Source organism: Micromys minutus (assembly GCF_963924665.1).
Source record: "Micromys minutus genome assembly, chromosome: 1".
Taxonomy (NCBI): Eukaryota; Metazoa; Chordata; class Mammalia; order Rodentia; family Muridae; genus Micromys; species Micromys minutus.
Genome location: NC_137969.1, coordinates 123,306,132 through 123,319,452, shown reverse-complemented (window position 1 = coordinate 123,319,452; position 13,321 = coordinate 123,306,132). Strand labels below are relative to the sequence as shown.

Below are 13,321 nucleotides of genomic sequence, written 5' to 3'. Positions count from 1 at the left end.
ATCTACTTGCCCTTTGTTGGCCTGCATTGTTAGATCCCTGTAGGATTCTATTCCATGATAAAATACATTAAGGAAAGCTTGAAACCCTCCTTTTAAAAGTAGTAGAAAGGAAAAAATAAAAGGCCTAAAGTCTGCTGTTACAGATCTGACTGGAAAGGCCCCGAGGATTTATCTTGTCTGTGAGTGAGGAAGATACATTCCGAGCGCCTTTGACTGGGTCCCTTTTCCCACCTTACGGTACCATCTCGTTATCTAAATACACAGAGGTCACAATGTCCCTGTGTGACAAAGGGGCTTTAGGCACTTGATGTTCATATTTTAATGAAGCATTTTGATGACCCCACTCTTAAGGCCTGGTGGATGCTGCCCATGTTAAATGTAAATGAGATGAGAATCTGGTCTCAGCTCCAAGTTCATGCTAAGATGCAGTTCCGTTCTCCCCTGGATGGGACTCTGCGTACATTAAGGAATAGCAGCTGGAGAGCTTGCGGGCCTCTGAGAGCAGCTCACGGCCAAAGGACCATAAGACTCAGTGCTCAGATAAGTGCTGCTTCCGCCAAGCCTTAACGACATTTCATTGTAGAATCTGTTAATCTAACAAGCTCTAACAGACTCTCCTATCTGCGAGGATACAGAAGTGGTTCCTCTTCACTCCTATAACTGTTCAACTTTTGCAAACAATGAGAACAGCGGGAGCCACTGGGTAAAACACCAAAGTATACAGTTAGCAGTAAGCCAAGGACAAACCCACCAGTGAGCAACCACTGCTGGAAGAACTGGCGTTTATTCCTCTCCATTTTCTTCCTTTTTAAGTTGGTACGTATTTATTGGACAGGGTTCTGAGCATTTCTGAACTATTAGCATTTCCAATGCTGCTGCATCCTAGAATTTATTTGAGGCACACTACCTCAGGAGACCTAGTCTGGTGATCCTGTCCAACAACCTGGACAGAAGTTAAGATGTTGCTGTGGTTGTGTGTGTGTGTGTGTGTGTTTTAAACACATTGACAGACTGTAAGTACCAGGAATTGGAGAGATGGCTCAGTGGTTATTAGTCCTGGCTGCTCTTTCAGAGGACTTGGGGTTTGATTTCCACCATCCACCACCATGTGTTACCAAACACACAAGCAGATATCCATATACATACAATTAAAATATAAAAAAATGTAAATACTGGAGAAGTAATTCTATTATTACATTGTTTTAAACATGCATATACATATATGGTAATAGACAGCAACCCTAATATAAATGGCCAACGTTTTCCCATAGACTAGAGTGTAGCCTACTTAAAATGCATTATCCTTTTAAGAACACTATGTGGCATGCTATATTATTTTATCGAATTTATTTTGGACAGGGTTCCATGCCCTGTGTTAGCTGGTCTCTGAAGGCACTCATAATAAAGTAAATGTGAAAAAATGAAAAAGCAACGAGGTTGGCGGTTCTTCTCAGTCTCTTCAGTAGCAGCCCCGCCTCCCAGAACAAGACCTGACTTCTGTGTCCTTCCTTTGGTTTGCTTCAGCCTGTGTCGCATGTCTCTAGAGACTAGAGCACTTTGTTCTATGTCAAATGAATGGTGTCTTGTACCACAGGAAGTGTGTGGATGTCATTAGGTGTCTTACCAGTGTAGTCCTTATTTTTTCCAGACATCTGAATGTGTGCGATCTTTTCTTCACTCGCTTTTTATATCTTTTTCTTCATAAATATTCTAGTAATGCTATGAGGGCTTTATTGAACATGTGCACACCTGGACCACATCTGACCACTTCCCGAGAATCTGGAAGAGTTAATCAGGGATTTATCCTGACCTACCTTGACTTGGGAAGAGCTGATGAAATACACACTTCTGTAAAATACCTGAGACATGGGGCTGGAGAGATGGATCAGTGGTTAAGAGCACTGACTGCTCTTGCAGAGGTCTTGAGTTCAATTCCCAGCAACCACATGGTGGCTCACAACCATCTGGATCTGATGCCTTCTTCTGGTGTGTCTGAGGACAGCTGCAGTGTATATATATATTATATGTATGTATATATAATAAATCTTTAAAAAAAATACCTGAGACACATCAGTTACTCCTCTTAGAACCCAGTTTCTCACCTCTAAAACACTGGTAGGCACAGATCTATCTTGGAACATGCCAGAAATGCTATCATAGAAAAAAAGAAAAAAAAATTTGAAACAGTCTAGTTGCTCAAATAGTGCCAAACAGATTTAGGGTAGGAAGACAATCTTGTTTCCTGAGTCCCTTGAAGCCATTCATAAGCAACATGAAACTGTTTAGGGGAAAGACACAGTTAATCTGGACCCCAAGTGAAAGTAGTAATCTCTGAAACCATACACTGGGCAGCTATCCAAGTGTGTTAGAACTCTCAGCATTGTCAGATGATGCAGAGGAACCTCTTAGCTCAAACACCCTCAAATGCAGATGATTGGTGTGATATTTGTCAAAATAAAGTATTTAAATTACAGCAAATTAGTATCAGCCAATAAAGCAAAACCTGTTATAGGCTGTAAACTAATTTTCTGAGTACAAACTTATATACATGTTTATACACACCTATGTAATGTATAATATTATATACATGTAGATATGCACACATGGCATATATAATTTTGAGCTCCATAATTTAGGATTGAAAAGCTTTTTTTTCTAAACACTCGCATATTTTGTGCACATAAGCATGTGTGCGCACGCGCAGGCAGGCATGCCATGGTGCATTTTTATGGACACAAAGTGTGAATCCTGGGATTGAACTGAGGTCATCTCTCTCAGCAGTAAGTGCTTTTGCCCACGGAACCATCTCGTTGGCTCTGGAATTCTGTAATTTTGGAAAGCGTTATGTTAGAGGGCGTTTAGAATCGCTCACTTCTACAAACTGGACATTTCATGGGCAAACAAGAGGGCGCTGTTGGAAGCTGCCGATCTCTTCAGACAGAACTGTGTTCCGTTTGCTCTAGTCCTGCACGGTGCTTGGCATTTTCATTGAATTTCCAACTGATCGAGCCATTCTAGTTTTAAACTAATACCTCGGATACTACCAAAGAATGGGGGAGGGAAAGTTTTGAAGTCTAGATTAAGGCTAAAAAATGTAGTACTTAGAACCTAAAGAAAGCTATTTCTATATGGCAGAGATAAATGCTTTTTATTTCAATAAAGATATTCTTCCCTGACTTTACAGAGTAACACCTATTGGTTCTGAAATGCATTCTAGTAGCTTTCATTGCGACAATTATATGTTTTAAAGATCTGTTTGTTTGTTTGAAACTATGTACGTGCCTCTGTGTAGGTAGGTACATGTATAAGGGTGCAGGTGCTTGCAGAGGCCAGCAGAGGGCGTCAGACCACTTAGAACTGGAGTTTCAACCAGATGTGCGCTGCCTGACTAGGGCACTGGGACTAAACTTGGGTTCTTTGCAAGAGCAGTACCATGGGTTCCTAATTGTAGAACCAGCTCTCCAGCCCCAGCAACTGGATTGTTACTCTGGTAACTCTGAACATTCTTCCACAAAAGGAAAAGCACTTGTTTCTCATGGTAGCAACATCTGACTGCCAACTAAACTTTGTGTGAAAGCAGAACCCCAGACAACATCAGTAGCAAGTAGAATACTGGCTCCCTGAAACAGTAGCAAGTTTCCAGGCATTTGCTTGTGGTTTGCAACTTGTAAAAACATGGGACTGAGTATGAGGCAAGGTACTCAAGGGCTTTAGAAAAGGTGTGTGTGTGGGGGGTGTGGTGTGCCAATGGGTGTCACTATCTCTTAGTATCTCTGGTCCATTCCCCAGGCAACTGAGGAAAAGGCCCTTCGTGGGGCCAACTGCATAGGCAGCGAGCAGAGACCATGGAGGAAATAGAGGGCAAATGGTAGCAGGGGCTGACCTCAATGGGCTAGCACTGCTTTATCCCAGCGAGTGTTGAATACTGATCAGTACTTGGTTGTTTCTGGAAGCTTCCATAGGCACCTTGAATGATCTCTCTTGGTCATGGTGTGTCTACTTTCAAATACTTAAAACCTTTTCTTGTGAGGCAACTCCACATCCACCCCTACAAATGGCTGGTGGGTCTGACTTCTCATAATCTGAGGACCTTGAGTGCACATATCTGACATCATCTGACAATGCAGCCCTGAGCAAAAAGCCCCGAGACTTTCTGCACCCCCCCCAGAAGAGTTACCCCACCTCTCCAGAAATAAACAAGCAACACCAAGTCGATTCGAGTCTTTTATTTATAAATGTACATTTACTATAAAAGCTGTTGCGTCTTAGACAACTTTTCATTTTTAATTTTTTAAACTATTTCTCAGAGGCATTTTAGAATAAATATTGTAAATGAAAGTTAGTGTAACTGATTGAGAACTTCGACCACCCAGAAGAGGAAGGTCTTTTTGGATGGACTCACATCAAAAGGTGGATCATTTCAGCTCACCGAATCTTACACAATGTAGCTAGAATGTGTGTAGTGTTAATGACACCTTACAGAAAGAAGGACAAAGGTCACAAAGTTGCTAGTGAGAAAGAGTTACAGAGTTACCCATTTCTGTCCTTGGGAAAGAAGCCTTTGGAGTCTGAGAGGAGAGAATCAGCTACGTCCCGTAGGAGCAATAAATCGCTCAGTTGCCTTGCCTGGTTTCTAAACAAACACATTTACATTATAGCTCCACGCAACAGAGCATTTTTTTCCCTGGGATCTCAAATATTATTTGAAGAGAAATAGATCATAGTCTTTTATGGTGCATCGGGAAAACGACAAGCTTCAGTCTGCCGAAGGTGCCATGTAACCGGCTGTAAATGAAATAGAAATCAAATAGAAATGGAAACGGTTGGCAATTAGAATTTAGAAGACGTTGGAGATTATTCCAGGCTGGTGACTAGTGTTCATTACGGGAAAGCACGCTCTGCACTTGGGGAACGGGGCTTTATTTCTCTTGACTCCAGTCTAGCTCCGATACACGGACAATGAGTCTCACCAAGAAATGTGTAGAAATAGCTTTTCGAAACCAGAAGAATGTGCGGTACTCATGTGCTCCTGACATAATGGATGGCGTTGCACATGTAAAAAATATTCTATAAAAGTTGCTTATGAGTGACCACGTCGTACATGTTTTGTGCATCATTTCTCATAAAGTACTCTGTTAGTATCATGCAAAGTGTAAACATCCACGTTATTAAAATAGTTAATAAAACATGCAGGTGCTTCATCAAAATATTGGACTTGATCTGTACATTTTCAAAACTTTTCTTTTTCTTTTAAATTTTTCCTCTTTTTTTTTAATTTGTCTTTCAAAATCTTTTGTTTGTTTTTTTTTTTTTTATTCCTTGTAAAGCGGCAAACACCTCCGAGAGAAGCCGTGGGAACTAGGGAGTAACTTCATCTCCCTTTGGTGCTCTGAATCTGCTGTTCGTCACCATGTGCAACAGCTTTGCGTTTTTCTAAGGCACAATTTTTGAGTGAAATGATGTGTGAATTTCAATCCGGTAACAGCTTGTCCAAATGACAACGTGGCCAGCGGACCTCCACTGGCCGCGATGTCTGCACCTATAAGGAACCCACATGCAAAGAACCGTCTAGCATGGAAATACATAATTGCTAGCCATACTCCATAAGACACAGGAAAAGTTATTGCTTACATAACAGAAAAACACCTACCTGCTCTCTTTCTATGCTACATTAGCCTACTAGGAGTGTACCCATAGTCCACACTCGCCTGACGTCACCTCACCCAGTTGCCATTCCTTTAAAGCAGAACGGATAGTTCTTTCCCCAGCCTTAAGGAAAAGAGCCTGGAAGCTAGGTCAGGACGGTTGAACCACTGCATCTATGCTGTGTCCAGCTGAAACGTACCACACAGGGCACAGAACAAACCAGGCTTCCGCCACCATCCCTTCTGAGCTCGGCGAGTCAGGTCCAGAATTCTTGAGAATAAAGAAGGTGATGTAGGAGGATGAAGGCGCGCACAGGACTTCCGGGACAGGCAGGGTCGGCCATGTTGTTGCCAATTGTAGATCAGGCTTGTCACCACACGTCTGGGTTCAGTTGGGATGAACTTAATGCTTTTCTTTGGATACCTGGGCTTCAGGCCCTCAAGGAGAACTTGCAGGCAAACACGAGATATGTTTGTTCCTAATGATCCTTTGGTGCCTAATACCCACTTCCTCACATCAAGCCCCTCATTAACAACCCCTAACCCAGTGCTTGGAGCAAGCAAGCAGTTATACTTCCTCATTGATGTCCTAGTACGTTTGAAGACAATGGCTGATCTATTTCCTTCCTGTTTGCTCCTACCCTTGTGCCACGTTTCAGGGCAGATGTCTGGCGGCATTGCAAGGATTCTCTTCATTCGATGGGAGCAGCCTACACTAATGACATGACGTCTAGGGTACACAGATACTACTAACAGTGTGATAATTTATGGGCAGGACTTCTGCCCCCAACATTGTAAGTAACACAAATGTTTTCGGGAGTACAGTATATATTATCAGACTAATGTCTTTGCCTTAAAAAGAACAAGTTATAGTTCAGAGAAAGAACTTTCCGGGACATCTAGAAACGCATTCACTTTATAATCTTCAGTTGGCATGTCTTCCACTTCCTGCAGCTCAATTCTGTAAACATGACGTGTTTAATTTCTAGAAATACTAAAACACAACAGGTTTATTGCACCTTTTTGCTATTTCCCAAACAAGAGAGTAACACCTTTCCAACCATAAGCCTCTCTTGCCCGTGCTAAAACCATTTGTTAGCTCTTCAGGATCATTACAATGCATTTTTTTGTATACACTGTGCAAATGCAGAAAAAGAAATCAGCCCCCCCTCCAACCAAAGCACAGACATTGTGCTACAAGACAAAAGAGCAGATGCCACCCTGTAGGAGAGTCTTCCAGAAATTAGGTGAATGCCAGGAAGCCCCTGGATTTGGGGTTTAATAAAGCAGTTGCCAAGGGACACTCTTAGTAGAGAAATGCTCAGTGACCCGGAAGCTCCCAGTCACATCACAGTGTTGTAGGCTGGCCAGCACCTGTGGTGAGAGAAACAAACCTGGATTAGTCAATGTGCCTCACCTCATACGCTTCAAGTTAGCAGCACCCTCGCTGAAGTCTCTTCCTCACAGGGTGGGATGTCCTCCTGGCCTACCCTGATGCTCCCACATCATGTCTGGGCACTGGGCACGGGATGTGTCATCACTTGGGGCTCTGTAAGAACACAGTGTGAGCTCAGTGTGCGTGTGGTACCTATGCTCTATGCCTGATGTAAGGATTCTGGATTTCCTCTACATTAAATGACCCCCCACCCCACTCAAGCTTTCTAATTTGTCCTTTGGAACACCTAAGCAAGAAGAGGGTTGTTTTGTTTTGTTTTGTTTCTCTTGAGGTCTTAGGTCAAAGAATCAGTTCACTGTAACTGGAGAAATCTAAATGATCTGAAGACCTGGTTGTTAGGTTGAGCAAATAAAAATACTGAGCACCCAATAAATTTGACTTCCAGATAAATACACAATTTAAATGTAAGTATATCCCATGGATATTTGGGACATACTTGTGCTAAAATCTACAGTGTAGTACATAGAACATGCATCTACTGAAAAAAACGATTATATATCTGAAATCCAAATGTGAAATCATATTGTTTATCTGGGGTGTGCTGGCACATGCCTATAACCTCAGCACATGGGAAGTGGAAACAAGAGAATCGGGTGTGCAAGTCCAGCCTTGGCTATATGCTGATGTTGAGGCCAACCTACACTACAGTGTGAGTTTGAGCATCTATCTCAAATAAGCTGCTGCCACCACCACCTGCCATTCCAAAGGGGACAAAGAAGAGACTTCGAAGGCCAGGTGAGCAAGTTAATGCTGATGGCGCACTTGTAATTTCAGCACTGGGAAAGCAGGCCGTGATGGGTTCCTGGGGCGTACTGGGCTGTCAGCCGAGCCCACTTGACTTTCAGGCTCAGACAGACAGACAGACAGACAGACAGACAGGTGTGCACATGCATATATACATTGGAGAGCACCCAAAGAATGGCACCACTCCTGACTTTCATATGCATTTAAACTTACACACACACACACACACACACACACACACACACACACACACCCCAAATAAAAAACCAATACCCCAAAATAATAACAACAACAAGAAGAAGAACAACAATTCATAGCTATGTGAAATTCGAATTTCAGGCAGTTCCTTGGGCATCTCATATTCTATCTGGTCACCCAGTCTAACACGGGTCGTGTTTCGAGTCCTCGATGAAGATTTCAGAAGGCTTCTTCCTCACTTTAGGCACTACAGTCACGATGGAGGGGACCCGGGGGAGTTAGTGCTAAGTGCATCTCAGCAGAGAGCATGATGGGACGCAGCGCCATGTGCAAAGGCGCCATCCAAAGCCCAAGCTAAATGGAACTAGTTACGCATGTGATGGCTGGACTCCTGACGGGTAATTGGCTTTGCACTTCACTCCCATTTACATATGAACTTAAAAAACGCCTTGCATGGCTTTTAGGACCTGCATTTGAATATGCTTTCTGCCATATTTTCCTCCAACAGGAAAAAAAAAGGTTCATTTGAATGTGACTAGTTACTTGGAAAAAGTAGGATTAAATATTCATTTTCCCCCCCACAGGCTTCTCTGGACCGCCTCTGACATAAACCCAACTTCCCATCAACCCACCTCCTCCCTGATCCATTCAAAGCAAAATTTTAAAATAGGAAAAAAAAAAAAAATCACTTCCAGCCATCTTCCCACATGTCATCTGCATCTGGGGACAGTCACCCTGTCGAGCACGTTTATATTCCGTGAGCTAAATGACTCCTACTCACAACAACATCCCTGAACACATTTATTTCTTAAGACATCAAGGGAAATAAAGAAGCATTTGATCTCATATATTCACTTAATCATAATCAGCCAAAAAATACTTATTCAGATACTTTTATGCAAAAATGCTTTTAAAATCTGTACATTTATCTTTGTTTTTTAAAATAAAGTTGTTCAATAAAAAAGAACATGTGACATGACACATTCTCTGAAATAAAAGAGAAACCAGAAAAAAGATACTAATATTCGTCTAAAAAACCAACCAACCAACGAAACAACCAACCAACCAACCAACCAACCAACCAAACAAACAAACAAACAAACAAACAACCAAACAACGAAACAACCCCAAACAACCAACCAAACAACCAACCAACCAACAGAACAAACAAACAAAAAAACTTGGAAAAAAAGAAGAAACAAACCAGAGCATATATGATTATTACTAGCCAACCTCAAAAACAATCATGAAGATACAATTAAAACCGCTCAGAAACGGAAAATGAGTTTTCAGACATTCAGAAGTAGACTCGTAGACGCGGGAACTCACGCGTACTTCCTATCAGTTAGGAAAACAGCATCACTAATGCTAGGCCCATCCTTGGCTAACTCACCTGATCGCTGCCTACTTTTTATTTTCAACTACATTCTCGAGGATCACACGCCTACAAACCGAAAGCTACTTTAGTTTTGTCTATACAGACCTTTGGGACAGAAAGTGTCGCTTCCCCTGAGTGGGACATAAGGTCTGGAATTTTAAAAGGCAAAGGCTTATGTGTTTATTTTACATGAAGGTCTTTTCCATTGAAATAAATCACGAAGTGAACAAAGGACAGTGACCACACCATGCGGTGAACACGACACTGGGAAAATGTCTTTAACCTGTAAAACACTTCAATGGATCGGGTCCCGGCAGAAGGGCTTACAAAGGGCAGAGTTTCATATAGCAGACAAAAAACAGAATTGGAGAAAAACCCATATGGAAAGAGGTTCAAACTTGGAATCAAAAAAAGACATCTTGGGGCTAAGGAGAAGCCTCAATTGGTAAAGTACGGAAGTGCGAAGACCCAAACTGGGGTCCCCAGGAGCCAGACGTGGTAGTTAGCGCATGCGCATAACTCCGATGCAGGGGACTTGGTGGAGATGGGGGAATCTGCGGTATGCGCCAGCTAGGCCACCTAAACAGCGGACTGAGATTCAGGGACAGACCCTGTCTCAAAAAATAGTGAAGAGTGACCATGGGAGACACCTGCTGCTGACCTTAGTCCCCACGCACACATCCATGTGCACACGTGTGCACACACACTTACTCCATCCCACACCCAGCCTGCTATATATCTAGGCAATCCGAGGTTCTCCCTACCTAGAAGAATGAGATTTTGTTTGTTTTTCAAGAGTGGAACCCTGGTTCTCCCTGGTTCTCTCCGGTTCTCTTGCACACTAACGGAGCACCCTGCCCTAAGCTGCCCCGACAGGGGTAAAATGTTCACAAAGCTCGAACCTACTGATGAGCATTGCTCCTGCTCGGTATCTACCCACCAGAGATGACACGTGTCCCTCCAGATACATGCAAGGATGCTCGCAGAAGTATCTGACAAATACTGTTCCAAACCCAGGAACAAGCAGTGTCCAATCAGGAGAAAGAACGAGGCAACACTGACAAGGTATTATGCTGAACACAGCTATACGGGAAACTTTGTGCGGGGAGCTCAGTCACTCTGTGGATCGAATCCCAACACATACGCAGCTAGATGGAACTCGTGTGCAGTATACGAACATCCATTTCACCCCTGCCCTGAAGAAACCACCGGAAAGGGATGACGTCAGAGGGATTTTGATCCCAGCTTGGTATGCTTCTGAACAGTTCAAAATCCCTAACCTTACAGAATTCTAAAGTTTGTTGACTTGGCTATTCTTTCGAATGTTAGAGAGGTATATATGCAGAGACAGTGGGCAGAAAACAATTGGACCCCTCTGCTTTCTTCTTGGTATTTCTTAACATTCTAAAAACACACAAATAAAGTATTGTATTTTGAGAAAAGATAATGGCTCTTGTGTGTGTGTGCTTAACAATGATGAAGGTATAGGATGTACATGTGTGAAAATGACACAAAGAATATGTGTTAATAAAAGAAAAAGTCTATCATAAACAAAATATTATGTGTATAGTCTACCTTCAAGTAGCTTTCTTCTTCCTCTAGACTAATATCATAGTCCCTATATGTCCCAGGAACTCTCTGGCTCTTGTCTTTAGTTGGAATTAAAGACAGTTTCTGCCCCTTCACATTTGCTTGTATAACATAAGTTCCTGGCCAGAATCCTAACTCCCAGAAGAAATCACTAACTTCCAAAAAGTCTGGATGGGAACGTGGCTGTGGCCCACAGGGGTATGTAGGCTTACTGGCATCTTTTGAGCATGCGCTGTTACCAAAAAACTTCAGATCCACAGTGGATCCAGCAGCTGCCATGACAGTTCCTGCCCTGATTCTAACAGTGCCTCCTGGGACCGTGATTTCAGCTGCTTGATGGGGTTGAGGAGAAAGCAGGACTTATGAGAAATAGAGGGTGGAAAATCATTTTGAAACCTGGGAGAAAGGTTCTTATTTTCTCTTCCTAAAACAAACAAACAAACAAAAAAAAAAATCCAAAACACACAAAAGTCCAGTTCAAAAAATACAATTACTCTACATTACACGCATATGTGTGCATTTGTATATTTAGACATGCAGATTTTTGAGGTGTGTAAATTACTATTTGTACACTTTATATAGAACACAAGGTTTAACAATGCCATGTTTAATCTAGGAATTTACTGACCCCTTATTTGACAATATCTTCAACTGAAACTCTACGACTTCAGGGGTTTCTCATAGACCCAAACAACCTGAATTTAATTTTTGTATCACCTCAGTTTACTAACAGAATATAGTCCTCAGTATTCTCTAATGCACTGAATCTATAGCTATAAATGAAAACAATTTAATTTTGTTTTATCCTTATCTAGAAGCCAGTGATATATCTTTTCATTTATTTTGACAAATAATATTTTTTATTTTCAGACTTTATTTCACCAATATAATGGGTGAATTTTCATGAAAAGGTCTTGAGCTGTTCAGGTCTCTTCACTGCAAAAGTATTCTACTTAATGAGCATACAGCCTGCCGGCCACCAGCCAGCTTCAAACTGTCTGAAGAGTAGGACAGCAGCGCCCTCTGGTGGCTGCAGATAAAGCATGCACCTTCTTGAGGAGAGTGTGGCGCAGAAACTCCCCTACACAGCCTGTCAGTTTTTAAGATCTTATTATGACTGGGGGAGGCTCCTAGAAATGAATGCGGGTGACCTTAGCTGAGATACCTAACAGTTGAGACATAGGAACCTGAAGGGGTCACCTCCAGTAGCCAGGCAGGACCCCCAGTGGAGGGATAAGGACACCAACCCAACCCACAAAACTTTTGACCCAAAATGTGTCCTGTCTAAAAGAAATACAGGGACAAAGATAGAGCAGAGTCGGAAGGGAATGGTCAACCAATAACCGGCCCAACTTTAACCCCATACAGGGCAAGCACCAATCTCTGACATTATTAATGATACTGCTGTGCTTGCAGACAGGAGTTTAGCATGACTGTCCTCTGAGAGGCTCTACCCAGCAGCCGACTAAAACAGATGCAGATACTAACGGCCAAATAGTGGGTGGTGGTCAGGGACTCTTATGGAAGAGTTGGGGGAAGGACTGGAGGCTCTGAAGGGATGGGAACCCCATGGGAAGACCAACAGAGTCAACTAACCTGAACCCCTGGGAGCTCTCAGAGGCTGAGCCACCCACCAAAGAACACACACTGAGCCCACCCCCCAACCCTTGCACATATGTACCAGGCATGCAGTTCATCTCCAATAACTGGAGCAGAGGCTCTCCCTAAAGCTGTTGCCTGACTCTGGCATTTGTTCCCAAACATGGCTGCCCTGTCTGGCCTCAGAGGGAGAGAGAGAGAGAGCGAGAGAGAGCGAGAGAGAGCGAGAGAGAGCGAGAGAGAGAGAGAGAGAGAGAGAGAGAGAGAGAGAGAGAGGGAGGGAGGGAGGGAGGGAGGGAGGGAGAGAGGATGTGCCGACCCTGGCAGAGACTTGATGTGCCAGAGTGTGGGAATACGGGGAGCAGGGAGTTGGCTACCTTCTCAGAGATGAAGGGGGGACTCTGGGAGGGATCCTGGGAGGGGCAGCACTTGGGATGTAAATAAAAACAAATATCTTATATGCTAAGGTATGGAAGTTGCTGGCAGCGATAGAGAAACAGGAGCCATTACTTTGTCTCTCAATGAGTTTTCAGATTCATTTAAGAACAAGACCATATTCTTCAGTGGAACTCCTGAAGGGTGCTACCCTTGCAGAGTGGGCGCGAGCTCATCAAACACTAGGCAGCCACTCTCCACATTCCACTACCTCCAGAAGGTGCTGGCCCTTCACAGACAGGCTAGACTGACCGTCCTGCAAACCCCAGCTTTTCC

At 43.1% G+C, this 13,321-nt stretch overlaps 1 protein-coding gene across 21 annotated transcripts in view; it reads right to left on the bottom strand.

The window, feature by feature from the left end:
- Positions 1–4,211: 4,211 nt before the first annotated feature.
- Positions 4,212–13,321, bottom strand: part of LIMCH1 (LIM and calponin homology domains 1) — a 294,369-nt gene continuing 285,259 nt past the window's right edge. For 13 of the 21 annotated variants that reach the window (XM_080927859.1, XM_080927861.1, XM_080927844.1 and 10 more), the window contains one exon: positions 4,212–7,019. In XM_080927859.1, coding sequence (XP_080783985.1) covers positions 6,994–7,019 — 26 coding nt within the window. In that variant the 3' untranslated portion in view covers positions 4,212–6,993. Of the gene's footprint in view, positions 7,020–7,135; positions 7,195–13,321 lie in introns of all 21 variants that reach the window. The other 8 variants (XM_080927843.1, XM_080927858.1, XM_080927863.1 and 5 more) reach the window with 1 other exon arrangement.